Source organism: Tachypleus tridentatus, chromosome 10 (genome assembly GCF_004210375.1).
Source record: "Tachypleus tridentatus isolate NWPU-2018 chromosome 10, ASM421037v1, whole genome shotgun sequence".
NCBI classification, from domain to species: Eukaryota; Metazoa; Arthropoda; class Merostomata; order Xiphosura; family Limulidae; genus Tachypleus; species Tachypleus tridentatus.
In genome coordinates, this window is record NC_134834.1 from 104,817,664 (window position 1) to 104,845,557 (window position 27,894).

The 27,894-nt window shown below is 34.0% G+C and overlaps 1 protein-coding gene across 1 annotated transcript; it reads right to left on the bottom strand.

Moving 5' to 3' along the window:
• Positions 1–567: 567 nt before the first annotated feature.
• LOC143230026 (uncharacterized) lies at positions 568–25,842 on the bottom strand. The gene is made up of 4 exons (XM_076462974.1): positions 25,588–25,842; positions 23,792–23,984; positions 10,394–16,068; positions 568–1,156 (listed from the first exon to the last, which is right to left on the bottom strand). Exons 1-4 carry the CDS (start codon positions 25,703–25,705, stop codon positions 1,005–1,007), a joined length of 6,138 nt encoding a protein of 2,045 aa, XP_076319089.1. The 5' UTR covers positions 25,706–25,842; the 3' UTR covers positions 568–1,004.
• Positions 25,843–27,894: the final 2,052 nt, after the last annotated feature.

Below are 27,894 nucleotides of genomic sequence, written 5' to 3' on the forward strand. Positions count from 1 at the left end.
ATGTAGTTTCAAACATGTCTGTCAAACCAAGTGATGTACAAACACTACAGAATATTCTTCAGAGTGTAAGAAGCACTGACTTTTAATGTAGTTTCAAAGATGTCTAACAAACCAAATGGTGTACAAACACGACAGAATATTCTTCAGAGTGTAAGAAGCACTGACTTTTAATGTAGTTTCAAAGATGTCTAACAAACCAAATGGTGTACAAACACTACAGAATATTCTTGAGAGTATAAGAAGCACTGACTTTTAATGTAGTTTCAAAGATGTCTAACAAACCAAATGGTGTACAAACACGACAGAATATTCTTCAGAGTGTAAGAAGCACTGACTTTTAATGTAGTTTCAAAGATGTCTAACAAACCAAATGGTGTACAAACACTACAGAATATTCTTGAGGGTGTAAGAAGCACTGACTTTTAATGTAGTTTCAAACATGTCTACCAAACCAAGTGGTGTACAAACACTATAGAATATTCTTGAGAGTATAAGAAACACTGACTTTTAATGTAGTTTCAAACATGTCTACCAAACCAAGTGGTGTACAAACATCACAAAATATTCTTCAGAGTGTAAGAAGCACTGACTTTTAATGTAGTTTCAAACATGTTTACAAAATCGAGTACGATTCACTGTTCATGAGTTAAAATAGTGAAATTAAGAAAGTTATCATCTAAATTTATAGATAAAGATAATTCATCAAAAGCTAGGATAATATTTTATAAAACAAAGTGAAATTCATTCATGTTAAATGAAATGAGAAAAATACAAAATTATGCTGATTTAACTACAAGTATGCATACATTTTTTATTATTATATATCTTATTTAAGTAAACATAAATATCAAAACACTAAATATGTAGGAACTACATATAGTTTGCATATATTAGGCACAAAAATAACAAATCTCAGATAACATATGAATGTTAAGTTTTGACTTCACTACAGTTTATAAAGAAGGTATACATGGCTAGAACTTTGGCTTCTCTTAATACTTGTATTAAGAAGCTTTGTCAAAAAGATATGGATGAAGAGATTTGACTTTTTGCCTTCGTGACAAACCAATCCTTAAAGGTCTGCTATGAACTTCTTCTGACTCTGACTTGTTGGCGAGTGACTGAGAAACAGATGAGCTGGAACTCCAATTAAATGCTGTAACAGACACAAATTATAATCGTAAGTGTTATGTGACACAAATGAAAAACATGAAATACTGATAAATGCCAAAGACATATTAGAGATGCAACCCAGAAACGTTTTTGTGGGAAACCAAAATAGGTGTTTCCTTTTTATTTCATTTAGCTCTGGTTTTATTTGTATAAACAGTTTTTCAATTTTATGTAAAATCTCAATTTTGATTTTTTATTGTAGTTGAAACTAAGATATTAAGCTGCAAAATACAGAAAATAGATGTCTTAAGACTGTCATTGTACATGCAAATTAATTGTCCCTTTTTGTGACTATCAAGTATAATTTAAGTAAAAAGAAAACCAAAATAGGTTTGTTCATTTTTTTAAAAACTAGGGAAAGTAGGATTAAAAAAAGGTATTGATGCACAAAATAGACTTACATATTTCATTATTTTACTGTTACAAGAACAAACGGTCAGATTAAAGTTACTTCACTTTTTTTAAATGTTGTTCAAGCCACAATTTTGAAACTGGTTTTTCCATGTGACAATGCTATTCATTAACTCATAAAATGCATTTTAAATAAATATATGTTACTGTTTGCCTAATGTTCCAAGTCACTCAATAAAGAAGTACAAGTTCAGATCTTTACATTTTACTACTTCAACACTAATGATACATATATATATATAATAATACGTTATACTACGTGTTAGCACATGGAATACTTAAATGATAAGAACCCCTTAAACCGTGCCATTGGGCTATTAAAAATTTGTTTGTTTTGAATTTTGTGTAAAGCTACCTAAGAGTTATCTGGGCTAGTTGTCCCTAACTTAGTAGTGTTAGACTAAAGGGAAGACAGCTAGTCATCACCACCCATTGCCAACTCTTGGGATACTCTTTTACTAATGAGCAGTGGGACTGATTGTTATATAATAACATGCTCATGGCTGAAAGGATGACATCTTTGGTGTCATAGGAATTCGAACCAATTACCTTCAGATTATGAGTCAAGCAACCTAATTACCTAACCATGGATAATGAAATGTGATTAATAAAGAATGCTACACAAATTAAATAACTTCAGTTTAGGATTCTTAGAGTACAATTTGCAATATTGGTCAAACAGCACAACTGAAACATCAGTATTTTGAATCTTATTATCATTATAATCTGAAATAAATATCTACACAAAACTTTAATTTACTTCGACAAATAAAACTAATTTTGAAAAAGTCCAACTTTTGATAAAAACAAAATTAGAAAAGTGTAAAAAAGTTTTAAAAGGTGGAGCTATTGCTTATAGTTTCAGGTATTACAACTTCATTTTTGTTGCTGTCCTATTATTAGACAGAGTTGAAGGAGTGAGATATCTGTGATAATCTGATAGGTAAGGTGTCACTTGTTTTTCAATAAATGTCCTAGTTTAGGACAAGTCATGATTATCAGCCATCAGAATAACTTTTCCCTGTATGAGGCTGACCCTAACAATCCAGTTTTTTCCTTTTTCTTACACTTATGACTCTCCTATGGTAATTCTCCACTATATGCCTCATTCTGAGGCACTACACCAATCTCCTCATAACCTTCACATTGGCATGATCATTTTCTTTGGCTCTCTCCATTTACATGTGGTTTATTTACTATTGGGAACTTCTGGGATGGATGCTGTCTCATCACAGGTTCATTTATCATCTTCAAAACTTGTGGATGGCTCCCTTTTTCAATTTGTCTACTTTGGGGATATTCCTGAGAAACTAGAATCATGTGGAGTTTGTGAGGCAACGTTAAATTTTTTTCATCTTTGATTGCTCATTTGTCTCATTTCAAAATCTCGCAATTCCCTGTACTTTACCTATTTTTACCACTAAGGGTTTCACCATTCACTGCATTTTTTGACATAGGTTTCACTAGTGCCAGCAGTACATGTGACAATCCTGTGAGTTCTAGTTCATTAGGAACTTGTTTGACCAATTTGTTATCCTATGGAAGGGATTTGCTACCAATCACAGAGTTATCTAGGTTTTGTCTGAAGGATTTTTTTTTATCCAGTTTATTCTCTCTCCCCCTTTGTATTCAGTACTCATATTCTTTTCATTATCCCAGGATCGTATTATCAGTCAACATATGTCCAAAATCATGACCTCTTCTGTCATAGAGTACTATCAAGCCTGCCAAAAATCATTACCCAACTTTTACTCCAGGATATTTGTCGTTCCCAAAATATCTGGGGTCTAACATCTTGTGATCAAAGTGTTCTGCCTTATCAATTTTTGGAATTTTCCTTGTTTTACCATGTAGTCCTTTCTCACACTAAGGTGGGCTTTATCTACAGGGCTGTGGATGATCAAAGTATATGCCTCGAATGCTTATCTCTATATTCCTATTGCTCATCAGTCAAAATGCTATTTTCAGTTTGTCCATCAAGGGGTTCTGTATCAGTTTTGTGCCTTGCCCTCTGGGCTTGCTTCAGCTCTGTACATCTTTTTGTTGGGTGGTCAAGCAGTTTCCTGACTTATGCATGCTCAGGGATTGTGCTTGTACCTATACATGGATGACTGGCTTCTGTTAAATTATTCCAAACTGGAGTCTTTCATAACACACTCATCTGCTTCTGACTGAAGCTGTTTGAGTAAGTTGGGTTATCAAGTTGAAGAAGTCTTTCCTGTTACCTACCCAGTATCTTTCTCACTGGAGTGTTTTATCAACATTTCCCTCCCCCAGTCAGGCCCAACCTTCCGCTCTTCGGCTCCATTTCAATAAGACTTTCTGTTCTTCATGCCTTTGCTGTTCACCTTTTCCTGCTCATGAGGTTCTACTGCTTCTACAGCAAGCATTTAAACCCTTGGGTTAAACACATATGCAATCTTTTCTGTGAAGTCTGCACAACCAATGGGATCATGTTTGAGATTCCTTTGATTCTCTCATTACCCTTATTCCTTCCTTCACTGATGATCTGCATTGGTAGTAGAGCAAGACTTGTACACTGGCAGCTTTACAGCTTCTCCTAGTCACTTATATTTTCATTTCTTCATAGATGCTTCCCTTCATGGTCGATCAACAGAAGGCTTCTGGGCAAAGGTCTATAGCTGAGAGGTCTTACCATCTCAACATCTTAAAGCCTTTGGTAGTACATCATGACTTGGATCATTTTCTTCCTCTTGTAAATAATCATATTGTCATGATTCATTCTGACAATTTTATGCTGGCTTATATCAATTACCAATGGTGCACCCATTCTCGTTGCTTTTGACGGCAAATCCTGGATCTCTTTTGGGTACACACACTTTGGATACATCTCTTTGCATGTCATGTTCCAGATGCTTTCAACCTTGTGGTAGATTGCTTTTCCAGACTGGATAAAATCTCTCTCACAGAGTGATATCTCAATCATTAAGTTTTCCCATGGCTATGCTCCCAGTGAGGTATTTATGAGCTTTCCTCAATACCAAGTTACATTTTTTGTCCCTGGTTCCTCATTTAACATGCCCTAACTGTCATGTGCTCAGCCAGAATTGGAACGTATTGTACCTTTATGTTTATTCTATCATCCAACCTTATCCTTGAGTGATTTCAGTTATCCATACCACTCCATGTCAAGTTCTTCTGATTGTATTTTTACTGGCCAACACAAGCATGATTTTCTCATGTAGTTTGGCTCCAAACTGCCTCTCTCTTACTTGATTCCTTCTATGTTAACTTCAGCCATGGTAATACATCCTGCCCTTTCCATCCTCTATCTTCACACCTGTCATTTATCATGTCCTTGGTGAGGAGATATGAATTGCCTCTGTGTATCTCTTCCTCTCAGTACATTCCATTTGCCCTTCCTCAATGGGAGTGAATCAATGTAAATAGAATGTCTTCTGCTATTGGTCTTTAAGTCAGGGTTTGTTCCTTTCTCAGCCCTCTGTTCCTCTTATAAAGAATTTCCTCACATGGCTGTTCGAGCATAGGACTTTGGTCTAATTCATTTATGGATATGAAGCAGCCATATCCTACACCTTCTCTTTCTCCTGGTATCAGTTAGTGGTTAACTTCCCTCCCATATACCTTCAGTTGTATTCCTTCTGGATTTATGGACCTCTTTTTTGGGTAGTCCTTCCAGACTGGAATGTCAATATAGTTCTTCACTCTACATATGATTGAACCTTTGTGATTCTGTTCTTTGTTTTACTAGCTCTCTTATGACTTCTTTCCTATTTCTGTTAGCCTTTGAGTGTCATCAGACTAATATATTTGGCATTGATATTTCATGTACTCTGGACCATTCCACTTACATTCTACTTTATATAGATAGATCTTTCCTCCCTAAAATTTAGGCAGCTTCTAAGAGAAATTTTTCTTTCATGTTGATTTCGATTCTGCCAACTCCCACCTTTCTTCCCAGTCTGATCCAGACAGACGTCTATGGTCCCATACACATTGTTTCATTGCTTACACAACTTCTTTTTGGGGTTCTCGTTCTCACCTTTTCATCCCTTGGCGATATTTTTATCTGTTTGTGACTTTTCTCCTTCCACCTTACCAATTGAGTTTGGCTTTTAATTCATGTCTCCTACTTTTCAAACTCTATTCAGGTGTTAGTACATCACATCAAGCACCTTACTTCACCATGGTGTTTCATCTCCATCATCCATTGGAAAAAGCTCTTCAGTTGGGCATGCAGACTACACCTACATTCATCTCCCACTATCTTTATTAGGTAACTCTCTCTTCCTTGTTTAGGTACAGTCTTCCATGTGTAGCCATCTTTCAAACTTTAGTGGATAAATTACACTGCACAACACAGTGTTTGCTTCTAGAACACTGTTGGGTGTTGCTTATAGATTTTTGGCTGCTGATCACGAAAATCACATCCAAATTTACCCATCACGTACCGTTTCACATCTACTTTTCATGATCCGAGAATGATGTTGCATAGTGGAGTGCCAAGTCTGATTAGGTTTGACATGACTGGCCATGTGGGCACATCTTTTACTGACATTATTCAGTTTTGCTCCAATGGAAAAATGATATCAGGGCAACTGGAATCCATCAATGCTTGCTGACTACTGTTGGATACTGTAAACGTGATGCACCAGACATTGAATACAAATGAAAATCAAGAGCAAAACACTTTTAATTATGTTGAGCTTAATAGCATATTAGAAACATAAATGCAATTAAATACGTTATTGCCAGTAAACAGTTAACTGCCTATTTCTCAGAGTTGCTATGTGATGAATCAAAATCAAAACTATATTTGTGCATACCCACCAGGTACCTGTCACAATCAGCAAAAACTTTTCAGGAAGCAAAACTTTTCAAAAAACTTGTTGTGCAGTGTTATCTTTTTTATATACATTTTCATTTTTTTCAGTAGCATGTCCCTTTTTTCATTAAGGACCCTGCTCTGTTGTAAGCATTACCTGTTTAGGTATACTTAACATATAGGCCCTGCATGGTCAGGGGTTTAGGTCACTTGATTCACAATCTAAGGGTTGAGGGTTCAATTCTCCATCCCATCAAATATGCTCATCCTTTTAGCCATGGAGGTATTATAATGTGACAGTCAATCTCACTATTGTTGGTGAAAGATTAGCTCAAGAGTTGGCAATAAGTGGTGATTAGTAGTTGCCTTCCTTATAGTATTTTATTACTAAATTAGGAAAGACCTAGCACAAGTAGTCTTTGTGTAGCTTTGTTCCAAACACATTTAACATATCTCAAATCTGCACTCCATGGCCATAATAAAATCATACAACATATGCATGGTCAGAAAAGCACATTACTGAGAAGGATGTTCCACAAAATCACTAGTATATTTTCTTTATGATATATTTGCTTCATTTGTATGCTCATTTTGGACTATACTAATCTATGAACTTACATGGGTAAAGCAAAAGGAAATAGCTACCCATCCTTGCCATTCATTTGAATAAATCAGAGGCAGTCTACTTTTCAAAATAGGGTTTTTGTGGTTACCCACTGCTATATCTTCAGTGTTGGTCTTCCTTCAGACTCTCTACCATGTTTATCCCTCCTTGTTCTTCTAGTAGAGTATGGAAGTCCTTGCCACTTTCCAGTTCTGAGCTGCTGAAGTAGTAGGCCATGGAGGTATCCTTCTGAAAGTGATCACACAATAATAAACAAAAAACATCTATTTGATAAAGAGTAGTATTGATGATGTCCCATTGATATAGATGGCATGAGGTTTTCAAATTGTGTGCTCCATCTCTGTACATTGAACTCCAAGGATTGATGTTGGGCCTAGCTGCTGTAAGGTTCTATTTGGAGAGTGCAGTTACATATAACTGGTTAAGGCAATTCTCCTCTGTAAAGTGGGACCCAGAAGTTTGCATTGTGCTTCAAATCTGTATGGTCCTCTCTAAGAAGATGTTGCACATGTCTGCTAAGAAAAATGCTGCACCTCTGTGCAGTAGGTCCCAGAGGTTGAGGTTGTATACATCTTCTGTACAGTTCTATCTGGAGGGTGGGGTTGCTTATAATTTATGGATCCAATTCCCTTTTGTGTGGTGGACAATGGAGGTTGTTATGGCACTCTAACCTTTGTGTGGTCCTATCTATAGGATGATGTTGCTTTAGAGTTGATCCATCACATTTCACTTCACCCCTTCAGTTGGGATCCCTCATCCTACCATCACATGCTGGTTTATTGTGACTTGTTTTGGATTTAGAATAGAACCAATCAGTATAAGTCCTCACACATGTTGTTTGTGTTTCCTCTTCCATACTCAATTTGCCTCAGGGTCACCAACTCCATGCAATGTGTCCTAGAGGCTGACATTGTACCCAATTTCTATGCAGTTCTAACCTGGAAGTGGGGTGGTTACATTTTTCATTGAAGGCCAGTGCAGTGGGGCTCAGAAGATGACATTGCAATCTGACTTCTGTACAGTTCTGTCTATATGATAATGTTGAATGAGGTAATGGTTATCACTTTTGCACTCCATCTCAAAGAGTTTCATGACCCAAAAATGATGTTGCATAGTGGAGTGCCAAGTCTGATTAGGTTTGATGTGACTGGCCATATGGACACATCTTTTACTGACATTATTCAGATGTTGAATTCTCGGATGTATGGTTAGTTGAGGATGTTGTGCATGTGCCTATTTCATAGATCAGTTTGCACAGTAAATAAATCTGTTCTACTGAACTTGAGATGAAGACAATATGGACCCTCCTATCATGTATCAAAGTTATATTCCCAATACTGACTGGTTTTGGACTGGAACTGACTTGCCATGGACAGTCCTTGATGTTCTAGCTACTTTACACTGTGTAACATATCCATTTTAGCTCTTCTCTGCATTATTGTCTGTAAATGTTTCTTCAACAGGATTAAGATTATGATATACTGTGGTTTGGATTCCAATCCAACAATTATTCTCTTAAAGTTGGTTGTTCACCCTCCTTTTACTGGCCATGTATGTGACACCTCTTTCCAGATTTAGCAAAGAAGTGGTACATTCTCCCATGTATGAACATCAACTACAACGATAACAGTTCTGGAGTTGTTGTTTTTTTAAATCCTGGATTGTTTTATTGTATATTAAGATGAGATCCTAATGCTTAAACCCACAATACCTGACTACAGTTACAATTCACTGTCTTTAGCCAACTGTGACCATGGTACCTGGACTGGCATAAGGAATGTACTGTGCTTGCACATTTCCAATAATATCCAAGGGTTTCGACTTTGTTTAATGGTTTCTCAGCACCCTCACTACAAAGTATACTTGGTACAGAAGTGGTACATTCTGTTACAAAGATCACAGTTCCAGGGTTGTCTTTTAATCCTGGATTGTTTTATTGTGTCTCACTGAAGAAGTGAGAAAAATTGCAATAATACCTAAGCCATTAAGTAGGATCTGACATTATTTCAAAAAGAAGCAAACCAAATGCAAAGTGATCAGCTAGTGTATATTTTGTAACCATACTTGTACCAACAAGGCCATTCAAATGAGAAAGCATTTCACAATTTATTACAAAAATGCTCACAATAAAGGGATTATCAACAAACATCATACTTCTTTAGTACTCTAATTAAGAACCTAACTTAAACAATGGAACATTTTTCACAAAACCTAAGGTTATATTTCTGAAGTACAAACTAACCTGAAGATGACCTAGAAAGGTCGAAACATTGTTCTCTCCTTATCAATAAGTGTTAATACCCATACCAGCTGTTCTGAGATACAAACTACAAGACTTGCATGTGATTATTAAAGCTTACATTTTATTTTAAATTCATAATTTTTATGTTTAAAGACTTGCCAATCTATTTTAAATCTTTATCATTCACGTAAACTCAATTTTTATTTTAATGACACAGCCATTTCAAATTGTTAAGACTGTTGGTGTGTGCTATATTTATTAAAGTTAGAAAGTTTGGACCATATAGTAAATAATATGATTATTTTTACATTTTTGCCCTTAACAAATGTAAAATACTATCAGCTGGTGCACCTCAAACCAGTGATAAAAATAATCTCAACACACAAATTTTAATATAAAAAAAATTATATGAATTGCAAAAAAATCTGAAAAGGTATATAAGTGTTGTATATAATAGCATAAATATGATCTTGGGATACCCTATTCATCAGAATTTATCAATGCAGATGAAAATAAATGGAAGACTTTCACAAAGATATTAAAATATGATCCTGATGCCTAAACCTCTAATACCTGAGTACAGTTACAATTCACTATCTTTAGCCAATTGTGGTACAAGTACCAAGACTGACATCAGAAAGATGCTGACTTGTACAGTTCCAATCATAGACAGGGGTTTTGAGTTTGTTTAATGGTTTTCAGAATCCTCACTACAAAAACTGTTTCATCATTTCTAGTAATAATTCTTTTGCTTTTCCTTATTAGCATCATAGCTAGTGATATTGGTATGACAACTCTGTTCATCATGCCCTTTCACAGTGAAGTAAAAATAACAGATGAAACAAAAACTTTAAGATTTTAATGTCAAAGTATAAATTCTATGAAATACTGCAATTTAATCCTTCTAGATAGTTTAATGTTACAATATAACGTACCAACCACCCAATAAGCATCATAAAATAAAAAAATCTATTTTTACTCTATGTATTTCAAGTTGATTTTTATAAAAGGAACTAAAACAGATCATCTTGAATAGTTTAATGTTTGTAACATATCACCTAGGTGATCAATTTAATGCAGTTATAAAATAAAAGTATGTCATAAAATATATGTATTAACAATGTTTGATTCTTACCCTTTTCATATAAAGTTTTAGATAGGTCATCATCAGACTTTTGAGCATATTCTTCTGATTGTGGGACTAACTGGTCATAAGCAGTGGACAGCTGACCACTGTCCATAAAATGAAAACCATGAAGAACAGTTTGAATATTCTTGTCTGTCAGGGATTTTTTATATGGCATAAATAATGAGGGCTGGTCAACTGTATGAAAGTCATACAAAGCCTTCTTAGGATAATCTGTGTCAGAGTTTGCAGGCTCGTCCCAGTCTTTAGTGTTACCAAGTTTTGTACTTTTGTGATCAGTGGAAATACTTGTCTGGTAAGTCTGTATTTCAAGGTTCTCTTTTTCATTATTAGACTGCACATTTTGATATATACCTACACTAAATTTCTTTTGATCACTGTTTGTAAACTGATTAGTAATTAGTGTAAGGCAATTCATTTTACAAACATGTGTGTCATATTCCTTTTCATGAACTTCAGGTTGTGTCTGCTTCAAATCCCATAAATCAGAATTGGAGACATGATCAGTCAAATCAGTTCTCCAAGTTGTCTGACAAACATCTAGATCACATCCTAATATATCAGCATCAGTTTGCTCATTAGTTAACTGGGTTTTAAGAAATATCTGACAATCACCAACATTACTTTCTATTGTATGAGGTTTATTTTGTTGGTCAGTCAATTGATATTGGTGTTTTGTTTGGCAGACTTCAATATCATATTTTGAGGTGTCAAAATTATCTTGCTTTTCAGTCATCTGGGTTTTGAAAACATTAATAGCACACTTCAGTGTACCAGACTTATTTGGCTGGCAGTTCAGTTGGTTTTTGAGAGCTGTTTCATATTTTTCTACATCACATTCATATGTATCAGAAATGTGTGGCTGGTCAATCAAGTGGCTTTGGAGAACTGTCAGACAAATATCGTCACTTTTTAGAGCATTAGACTTATAAGACTGATCATTCATCTGTGGTTTTTGAACAGTTTGACGAATGTCTACGTCACTTTTCTGAGTATTATACCTATATATTTGGTCATTTATTTGGGTTTTGTTAAATGCATGAAAAACACCAATGCCACTGGCATTAGGTTCAGTAACACATTCTAAGGTAATGGAATTAGTTGACTCATCAGTCAGTTGGCTCTGGAGAGTTGTCTGAGAACCATCTACAATAAATCCCATTGTATCAGAACTGTTTTGCTGGTTACCCAGTTGAGTTTGAGAAGATGTTTGACAAGTTCTCCCACAATATGTCAGTGTATTGGAATTTTTTATTTGATCACAAAATTGGGAGTGTGAAACTTCTACACCACCTTTCAACATACCATGATCAAAGGATTGGATATTAAACATGTTTTGTGTGGCGTGTAAGTAACATGGCTGTTTATCACACACATTTGTCTCATCAGTGAATGCGTATGAATTCCCTTTCTTATATTCTTGTTCTTCAATTTGTTGCATGAGCTGAGATTGAAAGAAACCCACAACACATTCTTGTGTAAAAATGTTTATATTCTGGCCATTATGTTGACACTGGGGTATTGTCTTCTCAGAGCCTTCTACAGTGCAATTATTATTGTTGGTGGTTTTTATCAAGTTAATTGATTCATTGTGAAATGTTAAGACATCATCATTATCTTGTACTCTAGAATAATTTGTTTCATCAGTAAGCTGAGTCAAAAGATCTTTTTTTGAAATGACTACATCACATTCGAGTTCATTTTTCTGGTCAGTACTCTGATTTTGAAGTATTGTCTTATGTGTATTGTCATCACAACCATTATAATCTTTGGTGTGGTACATAAACTGTACTGGGTGACATGTGTGAGAAACATCTATACTATATTTCAATTTCTTACAGTTGTTGGTCTGATCACAATATTTGGTTTCAAAATTTATTACTGGGATTTCTTCATTACATTTTTGCATATCAGTTTCTATAATCTGATCCTGAGAGTTTTTTTGACATAAATTTACAATAGCGTTCTTAGTTTCATCAGTAGTTTGGGTTTCAAAATTTATTACTGGGATTTCTGCATTACATTCTTGCATATCAGTTTCTATAATCTGATCCTGAGAGTTTCTTTGACATAAATTTACAATAGCATTCTTACATTCATTGGTAGTTTGGGTTTCAAAATTTATTACTGGGATTTCTGCATTACATTCTTGCATATCAGTGTCTATAATTTCATCCTGAGAGTTTTTTTTAGATAAATTTACAATCGCATTCTTAGTTTCCTCAGTAGTTTGGGTTTCAAAATTTATTACTGGGATTTCTGCATTACATTCTTGCATATCAGTTTCTATAATCTGATCCTGAGAGTTTTTTTGACATAAATTTACAAAAGCATTCTTAGTTTCATCAGTAGTTTGGGTTTCAAAATTTATTACTGGGATTTCTGCATTACATTCTTGCATATCAGTTTCTATAATCTGATCCTGAGAGTTTCTTTGACATAAATTTACAATAGCATTCTTAGTTTCATCAGTAGTTTGGGTTTCAAAATTTATTACTGGGATTTCTGCATTACATTCTTGCATATCAGTTTCTATAATCTGATCCTGAGAGTTTCTTTGACATAAATTTACAATAGCATTCTTAGTTTCATCAGTAGTTTGGGTTTCAAAATTTATTACTGGGATTTCTGCATTACATTCATGCATATCAGTTTCTATAATCTGATCCTGAGAGTTTCTTTGACATAAATTTACAATAGCATTCTTACATTCATTGGTAGTTTGGGTTTCAAAATTTATTACTGGGATTTCTGCATTACATTCTTGCATATCAGTCTCTACAATTTGATCCTGATAATCTTTTTGACATAAATTTACAATAGCATTCTTAGTTTCATCAGTAGTTTGGGTTTCAAAATTTATTACTGGGATTTCTGCATTACATTCTTGCATATCAGTGTCAATAATTTCATCCTGAGAGTTCTTTTGAGATAAATTTACAACAGCATTCTTAGTTTCATCAGTAGTTTGGGTTTCAAAATTTATTACTGGGATTTCTGCATTACATTCTTGCATATCAGTTTCTATAATCTGATCCTGAGAGTTTCTTTGACATAAATTTACAATAGCATTCTTAGTTTCATCAGTAGTTTGGGTTTCAAAATTTATTACTGGGATTTCTGCATTACATTCTTGCATATCAGTTTCTATAATCTGATCCTGAGAGTTTCTTTGACATAAATTTACAATAGCATTCTTACATTCATTGGTAGTTTGGGTTTCAAAATTTATTACTGGGATTTCTGCATTACATTCTTGCATATCAGTCTCTACAATTTGATCCTGATAATCTTTTTGACATAAATTTACAATAGCATTCTTAGTTTCATCAGTAGTTTGGGTTTCAAAATTTATTACTGGGATTTCTGCATTACATTCTTGCATATCAGTGTCAATAATTTCATCCTGAGAGTTTTTTTGAGATAAATTTACAACAGCATTCTTAGTTTCATCAGTAGTTTGGGTTTCAAAATTTATTACTGGGATTTCTGCATTACATTCTTGCATATCAGTTTCTATAATCTGATCCTTAGAGTTTCTTTGACATAAATTTACAATAGCATTCTTAGTTTCATCAGTAGTTTTGGTTTCAAAATTTATTACTGGGATTTTTGCATTACATTCTTGCATATCAGTTTCTATAATCTGATCCTGAGAGTTTCTTTGACATAAATTTACAATAGCATTCTTACATTCATTGGTAGTTTGGGTTTCAAGATTTATTACTGGGATTTCTGCATTACATTCTTGCATATCAGTTTCTATAATCTGATCCTGAGAGTTTCTTTGACATAAATTTACAATAGCGTTCTTAGTTTCATCAGTAGTTTTGGTTTCAAAATTTATTACTGGGATTTTTGCATTACATTCTTGCATATCAGTTTCTATAATCTGATCCTGAGAGTTTCTTTGACATAAATTTACAATAGCATTCTTACATTCATTGGTAGTTTGGGTTTCAAGATTTATTACTGGGATTTCTGCATTACATTCTTGCATATCAGTTTCTATAATCTGATCCTGAGAGTTTCTTTGACATAAATTTACAATAGCATTCTTACATTCATTGGTAGTTTGGGTTTCAAAATTTATTACTGGGATTTCTGCATTACATTCTTGCATATTATCAGTGTCTATAATTTCATCCTGAAAGTTTTTTTGAGATAAATTTACAACAGCATTCTTAGTTTCATCAGTAGTTTGAACTTGAAAAATGTTTTGACAATCATACATACACAAGTCCTTTCCATCAATAATCTGAACTTCAAGAGTTGTTTTACGAACCTCACCATCTTGAAATTGTTTGTTTAATAGCAGATTTTGTGTTTTTACATCACCACTAATAGAACTGCTGTCTATATCCCAGTCATATTGATCTCTTATTTTAATAGCTTTTTCTCTGTTTTCTTCTGTCTTAATCTTTTTCACAGGAATTTGATTATCTTGAGAAGAAGTAAATAGAAATCTTTTGGAAATCAAACTAGCATTTTTAGACAGCTGGATATTACTATTTCTTTCTTCAATCTCATTATTTCTAAAAAATAAACACTTCTTTTGAACTGAAAGAGTAACGTTACTGTTGGTTTCAGGCAGCTCACAATGATGCAGTTTACTTCTTTCTGTTCTTTTGGCTACAATGACATCCATAGTGTTATTCATCTTTTCTAATAATGTAATGGATGTATCATTTTTATCCCCTTGAGAATTGTTTACTGTGGTTTGGAAGTTTCTTTCACCATCTTTCTCATTTACATTTACTAATTTTTTTCTCTGGAAGTTGTTGTCTATATAGTCACAGTTTTCTTTTTGTGAAAAACTAATTGTATTTGAATTTCCAGTATCACTGTTAGTTTCTGACCAGTAACTCATTTGTGTGGAATTATCTAAAAGAGAATTACTCTTACAACTGTCAGTTGTAAAATCTAATTCATGGTTCAGTGTCATTTTGTTGCTAACATTCACATCATTGTATTGATGGCGATTTGAAACACTTGATGAGTCATCACAGTTACGAAGCAGTGAACTCATGTAACTAATTTTCTTGTTGCAACTGTTATTATCCATATTTTTTTCCAGACCTTTAACACCATCCAGCACTGTCTGATGCCTAGATTTTCCAGTTTCTGTATCTGATGACTGGTCTGTCAGTTTACTTTCATTCCTTCTGTAAAGAGATGCTACTCCATCACATTCATGAAGCACACTTCCTTCACAAAACTCAGAATATGCATATTTTAGAATAGCTGGCACTTCTTGTATGGTCTCTTTTACATGGTTGCTATAATCGTTGTCAGATTCATTACAGTCATAATCATATTTACAATCACCCATTGTTACAATGGTTTGTTCATAAGGAAACAGGTTCTTATTCACTTTACTTCCTGCAACATTTGTTGCAAAATATGCATTTTCATGAACAGAATTTCCTGTACAGGTATTATCTTTAGGAACTGGTGAAGATAGACATTTTTGTTCAGTATAAAATGTATGGTTTTCATCAAGTTTACCTGGATTATATCCATTACCGCTTTTGAGTTCCACATTTGCATCAAGTACGTTGCAACCATTAGTCATTTGTTCAAAACAAATGCTCCAGTCTACAAGAGGAGGAGGACACTCCTGAAGTTCCTGAAACCCCCTAAGCTCATCAAGTGGGGATGGACTGCAATATACAGTATTTATAATGAACAATATAATCAAGACAATGCACTAACTAAAACTAGTGTCTTATTGAACAAAACAAGAATCAAACATGCCACTACCAAAATGAACACAAAACTTTTAGTTATGTGAACTCAGCTAATAGTACCAATGATCCACAAAAGGTTAATGCAGAAAGAATATTTCAAACACAGATTCATAATTTTAGAAAGATTCCAAAAATGAATTTAATTCCAATAGAAAAGCTTACAAAGAAATACTGTTACTGCAAGAAAATTACTGTGAAAAATAAAAGGCATTTCAAAAAGTGTTGAACTCATATCCTTATTCTTATTTAATACTTTTGTGCATAAATCAACTTTTGAAATAAATTATATCTGACACTAACAATCCATTCTGTTTATTTGAAGCATTCCATTCAAATATAGAAATAAACAAAAGCATGAAAACTGGGGAAAAGCTGGGTGCAAGTGATCAATGCTCTATTAGGTTCAATGGTTTTCTGCAAATGGATATAATGAATAATGATATTTTGGTTACAAATTTCAAAAAAAAGGAAGCAAATTTTCAAGAATGGGACAATTTTATCTGTTGTGTATTAAGCAGCTTAGTTAATTAGAGACACTGATCAGGCGTGAAAACGTTTTATAGATAATTTTTTTTAATATTCAAGGTAAACATATTTCTTATAGAAAAAGAAGGATGGCTGTAATTAAAAAAGCAGGTTAGCTCACAAATAGCATATGAGATATAACTAAAGTAAAATAAATTTAAATTGACTGGTATGAGAGGAGATTTAAAAGGTGACAGATCAAGAAAGTTGGTGAAACAAAACATTAGATTATGAAAAAAGATGTATAAGAGAAGGCTTGCTGAGAATGTAAGGATTTCTTTAAATACGTTAAGGGTAAACAAAACATTAGATTATGAAAAAAGATGTATAAGAGAAGGCTTGCTGAGAATGTAAGGATTTCTTTAAATATGTCAAGGGTAAACAAAACATTAGATTATGAAAAAAGATGTATAAGAGAAGGCTTGCTGAGAACGTAAGGATTTCTTTAAATACGTTAAGGGTAAACAAAACATTAGATTATGAAAAAAGATGTATAAGAGAAGGCTTGCTGAGAATGTAAGGATTTCTTTAAATATGCCAAGGGTAAACAAAACATTAGATTATGAAAAAAGATGTATAAGAGAAGGCTTGCTGAGAATGTAAGGATTTCTTTAAATACGTTAAGGGTAAACAAAACATTAGATTATGAAAAAGATGTATAAGAGAAGGCTTGCTGAGAATGTAAGGATTTCTTTAAATATGCCAAGGGTAAACAAAACATTAGATTATGAAAAAAGATGTATAAGAGAAGGCTTGCTGAGAATGTAAGGATTTCTTTAAATACGTTAAGGGTAAACAAAACATTAGATTATGAAAAAAGATGTATAAGAGAAGGCTTGCTGAGAATGTAAGGATTTCTTTAAATATGTCAAGGGTAAACAAAACATTAGATTATGAAAAAAGATGTATAAGAGAAGGCTTGCTGAGAATGTAAGGATTTCTTTAAATACGTTAAGGGTAAACAAAACATTAGATTATGAAAAAAGATGTATAAGAGAAGGCTTGCTGAGAATGTAAGGATTTCTTTAAATATGTCAAGGGTAAACAAAACATTAGATTATGAAAAAAGATGTATAAGAGAAGGCTTGCTGAGAATGTAAGGATTTCTTTAAATACGTTAAGGATAAATAAAACATTAGATTATGAAAAAAGATGTATAAGAGAAGGCTTGCTGAGAATGTAAGGATTTCTTTAAATATGTTAAGGGTAAACAAAACATTAGGATGTGTTCATTACCTTAGGAAAGACATTGAATTGTTGAAAAGAGTTCAGAGAAGGGTTACTAGAATGGATGGTGCCTGGGATGGAGGGGTTGTCATATGAGAAGAGATTGTAATATTTCTTCTTGAAAAAAGAAAGTAAAGGAAGATCTGATTGAGGTGTTTAAGATTTTAAAGGGAACTGACAGTGTTGATGCATCATCTTTTTTCATATTTAACAAGGAGAATAGTAGGAGTAGGAGAAACAAATATAAATTTGGACAGAGTAAACATCATCTTCAGCTAAGACAGTTTTATTTTTCTAAGAGGGTGGTTGGCCTTTGGAAGTGGATTGCCTTCAGATGTTGTAGAAGCAGTAAATTTAAGTAAGTTTAAGAGAAAGCTTATTAAGTATACGAATGGTAAGGGGTGGCTTTAAGGTTTTTTAAAATTTATTTATTAATAGTTTTAGTTTAGTTTAGAGGATGGAACAGCCAACATGGACCAATACGTTAACTACTGACCCAAAATATATTTTATTATCAACTTTTAACTAAATAGTAATCTGTACTGAAACCCATTTACATTTATCTTTGACTCATCGAATTAATTAAGCCACATCACCAAGGTCAAGAATTAGTTTTTGCTGGTCGCTTCTATTTTGTGTAAAGGAGGTCATCTCATTTTTTAGGGAGCCAGCAACAGATCATAGGATCAAACAACTGATTCTTGTATGTTTGTACGTAAAGACATATTATATTTTAGTTTTAATATTATTAGTTATGTTTAAAATAATTTTTGATACTACTATTCTTATTTTTGTCACTTACAACTTTATTGTATACTGTTAAACTATTAGGCTAACCTAAACTTCCTGTTTGATCATTATGAGATATTAATAGATTTCCACCTGAAGGTATTTTCTACAGTAAGTGTATATATCCAACTGATGAATTAATGTACATGTATTGTTATCATGCAAGGTTTTCATTTTATTTTGTACTGGCCAGCAACATCTTGAACTTTGAATCCGTTTGATGTATACAAATATTTCCATTATTTTTAAAGTTAACTTTAAATTGTGATTTAAAGAATTAGGTGAATTAGGTACTTTATGACTGATAATCTACCTTACTAAGCCATAATTTAAATTAACACTGATATCGAACAGGCAGTGCCACCAGACATGGTTTAGATTGGTCATTGAAATGGTATTCTAAACATATCCTCAATAGATCATAAGAACTTTACTATACTATACAGTGCTTACTTTTATAACAATATGTACATAATGACCGAGTCACCAGTTCTGGGAATGTCCGTAAAAATTATAACAAAAAGATTGAATTTCTTATTCTTATTATTTCTTCTGATTTTTTCTTATTACATAATAACTCAAAAATGAAGTAATAATGTCAACCAATTTGACTGATGTGAATATAATTTAAAATGGAGTATCTAATTTTAAGTATTATTAATAACCAGTTGTTTGATTTTTTTTTAAAATTGTAATTTTAGTGCAGGCAATGCTATCATTGCTCCTTGAAGTTAGGTTTCTTACAAAACTTGGTGTTTCTTTCAAAAACTTAATTCCTGTTTCACCCAGTACTTAAGACATAGAAATGTTGTACTTATAACTTAGTCCTAAGTACAGTGAGGTTCCAAGTGTAATATGTTCTATTATTGAAATGCTGCATTAATAAAACAAAGTGAACAGTTTTTCAAAAACGGAAGTAAATGTAGGGATGGTTAATACCAATCCTTCAAGAACAATGATAACAATATAGTAAGGATGACATTTATATCATCCTATGTGATAGCGCAAGCACAGTGTAGTAGAATGTTAACAGACAAATTAATATCAGTTTTGATTGAATATATATATATTGCAATATATTGATTAAAGTAAATGTACAATTCTTTGATTTGTATTACCTTTTAGATTCCTTGAAGAAATACCTAATTTTACTGTTTAACATAACATTGAAAGAAAATAGGAGGGCCTTTTGTTCCATTATAGCCATTCCATTCACAAAATTAAACTAAATGTTAAAAACTTAAAACCAGGTCTTATCATTCAAATGTTTATCAAGCTTTCCATTAAACTCCTATAAATTAACCATACCTGAAGGTAACCCATTCCAAGGGCCAATGATCTGTTAAGAAAAATAAAGCTGTCTTAGCTGAATATGATTACTACCTGGCAACATTTATAGTTTTGTCCTCTAATCTTACCATATTCATTGATAAATATGAAGAAAGATGATATGACAACACTATCATTTCCCTTAACACACCAATAACTTACAACCTAACTCTTTTCAAGAGAAAAGGAGTTCAAAATATTAAAAATTATCCTCTTGTAACAACTTTTCCATTCCAGGCATCATCCTCATAACCTTCCTCTGATCCTTTTCCAATAACCACTGTTTTTCTGAAGTAGGGAGCCCAAGACTGAACATAATGCTCAAAATATGACCTAACCAATGATATATACAATGATATTATAACCTTTTTAGCCTTGTATTCAGTATTTAGATACGTTCAACCTAAAGTTCAACTTGCCTTGCCACTAGCAACAGCACTTTGCTTGAATAGTTTGAGAAACTAATCAACCAGAACACCAACATTTTTTTTCCCACAACACTGTTAAGGTTATTCCTATCAAAATTATACTCATAATTCAAATGGTTATAATTAAAAGTCATTTGCCATTAATTTACCTAATTCATCACATAATTCAAATAATTTTATAAAACATTAACACCCTCCTCATATTCAGCAACACCTGAAAAACTTTAATGCTATCAGCAAATTTAAATAATCTGTTGACCATTCCTTCATCTATGTCACTGAAGTAAATAAAAAAGATAAATGGTTCATAGATATCCCACTTATGACATTAATCCAGTTTGACTGAGCTCAATTTATAACAACACTTGGCTTTCTTCCACTTACTCAATGAGCCAGTTATTCCAACACATCTACAAAGATAACTTTTTAAAGGATTATTTTATATTGTACCTTGTTAAATGTTTTCTGAAAATCCAAATAGAACAAATACACACATGTACTCTCATCTACATTACAGCAACCTCTTCAAAGATTGTCAAAATGATTAGTAAGGCAAGATTTTCCCATAGCAAAACCATTCTAATTTTCAAACAAAATTTTAAATTTTCTTAAATTACTATACAAAGCATCTTTTATCAGACATTCAAAATGTTTCTCACAACTGATGTAAAACTAACAGGCCAATAATTGTTGTTGTAATTTTTATCACCTCCTTTGAAAAAAAAAAAAAAAGACCAACTTCTAATTTTTTGGCACCTGTCCACTATTCTAGAACTTAGAAAAATAGAAGCAAGTAACTCACATATCTAATATTTAACCTCTTTAAAAACATGTAGATAAATATCATTGGGTTCAATAGCTTTATTGTTATTTAAATTTTTCAGTTTTTTTTTCTTAACAAGTTCAGAATTAATATGATTATTTTGTTCTATCTTGTTTTCATCAAGCAACTGTTCAGGATGAGGAGTGTTTCTTTAATTTTAATTTGTAAAAACTGAAGAAAAAACAGTAGAATTGAATAACCCAGCCATCCCATAACCATAAGACATAAGCACTCCCATATCATCCCTCATAAGCCCTATTCCCATCCAAATGCACCCCAATGGTACAGCAGAATTTCTGCTGACTTATAAATCTAGAAACCAGGTTTCAATACACATGGTGGTTAGAGCAAAGACAGCCCATTGTGTAGCTTTGTGCTTAATTTTAAACAAATTCAACCTGACATTTTATTTATCCTTACTTAATTTGGAGAAATCTTTGATATTAAAGGTTGACTGAAAAAGTAAAACTTATCATATAGATTTTGACTTCCTAACTTCCCATTTGACAAACTCTCTTGATGTTCTATAACCTTCTAAGTCTTTTATCATAATTGTTAATTTAAACTTCATATACCTATGATGTTTTTATTTATACTCTTCAAAAAAAGAAACGCAAAAGGCAAAATTTGAGACAAATTGTTAACAAGTTTATTGCAGGTAGTTCTGTATAACATGTGTAAAACTTTGCACATTCACTGCTGAACATCCAAAGTCTGCAAAGGCGAAGTCCACGCTCACTAGTTGAAGTTTAACGTCACTCAACGTCAATAACGAGTATGCCCCCCGTGAGCATCAATAACTGCTTGGCATCTCCTGCCCATGGAAGCGATGAGATGACGAATCACATCCTGTGGAATGGCTGTCCACTCAGCCTGCAAAGCTGCTGCAAGCTGAGGTAGAGTCTGCGTTTGAGGTTGTCGCCGTCGCAGACGTCGGCCCAACTCGTCCCAAAAATGTTCGATGGGGTTTAAATCTGGTGATCTGGAGGGCCAGGGAAGAACGTTGATGTTGTGGTGTCTCAAGAAAAACGTGGTGAGTCGGGCTGTGTGAGGACGGGCGTTGTCATGTTGAAAAACGTTGTTGACGTTCACCATGATGGGTTGCACATGGGGCCTAAGAATCTCGTTGACGTATCGTTGAGCCGTAAGATTCCCTCGAATGTGCAAAAGGTCTGTTCTGGCACTGTAGGCGATGGCAGCCCACATCATGACGCTGCCACCACCAAATCTGTCAATTTCCTGCACACAGTTTGCTGCAAAACATTCACCTAGGCGACGGTAAACACGGGTCCTTCCATCCTGCCTACGAAGCATAAAATGTGATTCATCGCTGAACCAAACATGCCTCCATCGTCGATGAGGCCATACCCGATGTGCCCGAGTCCACTGCAGCCGTGCTTGACGATGTTGCTGGGTGAGGATGACGCCTTTAACTGGACGTCGAGGTGGGATTCCTGCATCTCATAGACAGTTGCGTATGTTCTGATCGGAAATCCTACGCAGCCCTGGTATGGTTGAGGCAGTAGACGTCGCAGTGGTGGTCCTATCCCGAAGGTGACGTAACCGGATGTAGCGATCTTGTGTGGGCGTGGTCACACGAGGTCTGCCAGATTGTGGACGGTCACGAGTTGATCCATGTTGTTGGTGACGATTCCATAGCCTTGTGATGGTGCTTGGGTGGACATTCACAGCTCTGGCAACATCTGATCGAGATTCGCCTGCTTCCAAGCAACCAATGGCGTTGTTGCATTGTGCTTCAGTCAGTCTTGGCGTAACTCTATTGCGTGTCGGTGGCTTAACACTGAGCTATGGAAACCGAGAACCCGTCACTTTTATAGGGATTTTGCACATGTTGCACTACTGCAGAACATGTAGATCTCTCAAACAAATTTATTGGACACGAATGCGTTTTAGCGAAAAATCCGATGTTTTCCTCCGTTTTCAAAGTACACAACTTTTATTGTCATTTTGGTCTGACAATCAGTGCCTTAACACGTGTAACATCACATACTCTGAGCTTGTAACGTTATTACATATATTTCTCTTTAAAATAACAAAAATATCTCTTTTGCGTTTCTTGTTTTGAAGAGTATATTTTATCCTTTATACACTTTGTGAGACAACCGATTTTTTTTTTACTTTCAGCAACTTTTTTTATAAGAAATATACCTATATTGAATATTTAAGAAATTATTTTCAAAATTATTTTCACATTTGATCAGTATCTCCAAGTAATTAAGCAGCCCAATTTACAGTACATAATTCTTATTTCATCTGTTCAAAATATGTTTTTTTTATAAACAGCAAAATATCATATGTAATTAAGAAATAATCACTGTTTCCAACTACTAAGAACAACAATACTTTTAAAATACAGTAAAACTGTTTTGTTATTTTGGTGTTCATATAGGTAAAAAAAAACAAAAAAAAAACAAAATTACATATAATATAATGTATAAAATAGCAACACGTGCAAGAGATTATCAAACATATTTATTTTAATTTCATGTATTACCTATATATAATAAGTTCAAAGTCAGGTTTCTCTAAATCTCTGGCACATCCCTCAGTGGAGGTTTCTGGAAGTTTACTTCCTTGATAGTCCTCAACAGTTAACTGCAGTTTCTGTCCTAATATCATAACATCTTCACTCTCACATGATCTAGGACCAACTGACAATAAATCTTGGGATGATGATGACATCTTCACTGTAAAAAGTAAAGTATTATATTTTGAAATTCATAGTTTCAAGGCAAGTAACAAAACACACTTGAGAGCCTTTGCAAATCACATTATTCTTGATAAATCTATAAATTCATCATAAATGGTAAGTTCAAGCTACAAAAATTTTCCATCATTTTTCAAACAAAGTATTGCAGTCAGGAAATGAAAGTAAATTTCAAATTGTATGTACTGTATCTCAAAGTCAATCTTTTCAGGTACAGTTGACAACAGATTAATTTTCACTTTGAAAGAAAAAGTGGTCCACAATGAAACACAATTATTCATAACATTCACAAATTTTGAGCAGAAAATATTAATATATTAAGGTTGAACAATAACTAGAAAACTAAAATAATGTGGAAAGTTGTATATTATTATTATAAAATTGTTTTGAATATATTTGATAAAAAATTTTCAAAACTTGCTCTTACTTTTAATTTAAGAAATTAATCCAATAATAAATCATAAGACATACTTTTTATTCTGAGAGTTTTATAATTGTACTGTGTAAATACCTATTGCTAACTTCTTCTCATAATTTGGGGCCTGGCATGGCCAAGCGCGTAAGGCGTGCGACTCTTAATCCGAAGGTCGTGGGTTCGCGCTAAACATGCTCGCCCTCCCAGCCGTGGGGGCGTATAATGTTACGGTCAATCCCACTATTCGTTGGTAAAAGAGTAGCCCAAGAGTTGACGGTGGGTGGTGATGACGAGCTGCCTTCCCTCTAGTCTTACACTGCTAAATTAGGGACGGCTAGCACAGATAACCCTCGAGTAGCTTTGTGCGAAATTCCAAAAACAAACAAACAAAATCATAATTTTGTTAAATGTAAATTTTTTTTTCATAATTCTCTAAATTTATTTTGTACTTATGAATATAGGAATAGTTGCAAAACTACAAAAAATTTAAGAAAATAAAGAAAACAGTAAAGGAAAACAGTTTTATTCTTTTCTTTCTGTATATACGAGGTCTGTTCAAAAAATACGCGGACTGTTTGAATTGCGCGGCTCCTGTTGGTTCCAGGGGAATCCGTTTGGTGTCGCTAGGTTCGCACAGATCAGCTGATTGCGACGCCATTTCACGATTGCAGATATCTTCATTTGTGTATTAGCTACGCGGTTTTAAGTGAAGTGCGATTTTTTCGTTTGGCGGATTTCAGAATGAATGACCTGAAGGAGCAACGACTTGCTGTGAAATTTTGTGTTAAACTTGGAAAATCTGCGACTGAAACTTTTGCTATGCTTAACACGGCTTACGGTGATGTTGCTATGAAGCGTACGGCATGTTTCAAGTGGCATGAACGTTTTAAAGATGGTCGACAGTCCATTGAAGATGATGAGCGTCCTGGACGTCCTTCCACGTCAACTGACGACCCACACGTCGACAAAATCGACACCCTGGTGCGGGCAAATCGACGTCTGATTGTCAGGGAGCTTGCTGAAGAGTGTGAGATATCAGTTGGATCTTGTTACGAGATTTTGACCGAAAAATTGAAGATACACCGCGTTGCTGCGAAATTCAGCCCTCAGAACTCGTGAGTTTTTGGCCAAACACTCGATCCCTGTTCTTCCCCACCCCCCTACTCACCTGACCTTGCTCCTTGCGATTTTTTCTTGTTCCCCAAACTCAAAAGACCCTTGAAAGGAAGACGATTTGAGACGATTCCCGAGATTAAGGCAAATGCGACGAAGGAGCTGGAGGACATTACAAAAGAAGCGTACCAGGATTGTTTCAACAAGTGGAAACACCGTTGGGATAAGTGTGTGCGTTGGGGAGGAGAGTACTTTGAAGAGGTCCCAGACCTGTAACTTCTAAATAAAGTACATTTTGTTTTATGACGTCAGTCCACGTATTTTTTTAACAGACCTCGTATACACAAAGCACAAATATCTGTGTGCCTGTCTCATTCGTCCATTATCTAACTTCTCCTAGGCTCATAGGTCAATCTCAACCAAACCTTATGTTGTGAAATGTTAGTTTATATCAAGAAGCAAGTTAATGGAGGTGCACACTCTCTCCACACTCAATATTACTGTTGTTGAGCATTTATTGTTTTGGATGTAAGCTAACGTCAGTTACATTCATAGATGGCACCACATTCTTACTGCAAAAAATAAATACATTTTCTACAACACAATATACAATGATGGCTCACAAATGTATTATTTATTTCGGAGTTCACTAGCACCACTCTATATTGAGGAATGTAATCAAAAAGGGGTTACAACTGACATAATAATACTTAAACTCAGCTGAAGTTTCAACACCAACAGCCTCAATAAGGCTAGCATGGAGAGCCTTTTCTTAAGTTATACCCATGTGCTACTTTTACCTGTAAGACACTTCTATAGCCAGTGACCATCAATTAATTAATCACACGAATCATTGTGAAAGGGCATTAAGACCTGGGTGCTAAAAGCAAGTAACAAAAAGCACATCTACCTTCACTACGTTTTCTGTTACCTCTTCCTACAAAGTCAACCTCATCATTGTACAATATATACCAGGTTTTAAGTATGTACATATTATGTTCTTAAAGCTTATACAAAACCCTCGGTGACATTATAATGAATACTCTAACAATATGTCATGATATAGATAAATTGTGTGAAAGTTAGGATTTCTGTGTTATTTATCATACATCCACTCAACATTTTTTTTCAGTTCAAAACCTTAACAAAGAACAGGTACTGCAGGTTCTAAAATATAATCCATCTTCAGCAGTTTTCTTTAAAAATAATTATGTTTTAAGTTTAATATAACATATTAAAATCTAAAAATATGAGTTAATGTACATTCACATATAACAGTGGAAAAAGCAAGTTAATAATTAGGTGGAAAATAAAGAGAAATTAATAATATTAAAATTTTCCTTACCATAAAATATATTTTGGATACATGCTCACTCTTAAACACAACAAACAGCTATTATCTTATGCACTGCCCTAATTATTTTCTATTCTTGCAAAAACCCTTCCATAAAGCTCTCATCTGTGCTTATGTTAACGCACATATCACCAGCATGTAATTATCATTAGACTATAGCCCTTTATCAATAGGAAGACAACACATCCTCCATATGCAATAATCACCCATAAGCACTAGCGTTTGAACAAAAGCTCATTCTTGATGAGGTAAACTAAATGCACCATAAATAGTTAAGAAGGTCTGGAGGTTGTGTAGAGAGGTAACTACCTATCTGAAACATATTTTAGGTAAGAAAATAAGATGGCTTAAGAAATGTTCCTTACTTTTTTTCTCCACAAAAAACAGCTAGAATCAAACACTGAATATGGTGAGAAGCTGTTGCATATAAAGAAATTACACATATAAGCTCTTCACTGAAAACACAGCATGAAAAAAGGGAAAGTCAATACAGCATGTCACTCACTATGGAGATTAACCTAATAATGTTTCTCCTGGCAAAAGGCTGCATCTACTAAAAGCATGGAAAAACTCTTTGCCCAAAAGATGTGGTAAAGCAAAATATATTGTCAAAAGAATCTTTTGTTGATGTTAAAAGTGTTGCCAGAGTATGAACAGAATGTAACATCGGTCAACAATCCCTTATGTCACAAGTGGTCAGCCAGGCACAAGTATGTATTGTCGATAGGACCTATAAGTTAGCACAATAGTGAAGAAATACTTACGTGAGATACTTATCACCAAAAGCAAGTCAGGGAGACATATCCTATAACTGTTTCCCAAAAAAGAATACAAAATCCATCCTGTTGCACTAACCACTGTGATTGACATAACATAATTTGGTGGCCCTTACTACACTAGCAGGAATATCCCAGCCCTACTTCCAGTCAAGGGATGGGTATAATATGTCTTATATCAGTTGTACTTTCCTGATGGGGAACTCTTCATATTGACTTCCCCAGCTGCTTG

Bases quoted from the DNA above. Each gene is read 5' to 3' on its own strand.
- LOC143230026 (XM_076462974.1), bottom strand. From the start codon at position 25,705: ATGTCCTCCAGCTCCTTCGTCGCATTTGCCTTAATCTCGGGAATCGTC. The intron at 16,069-23,791 runs GTAATACATGAA...TGTATATTGCAG, and splicing joins TTTGAACTTATTATATATAG to TCCATCCCCACTTGATGAGC. The intron at 1,157-10,393 runs GTAAGAATCAAA...TGTCTGTTACAG, and splicing joins TAAAACTTTATATGAAAAGG to CATTTAATTGGAGTTCCAGC.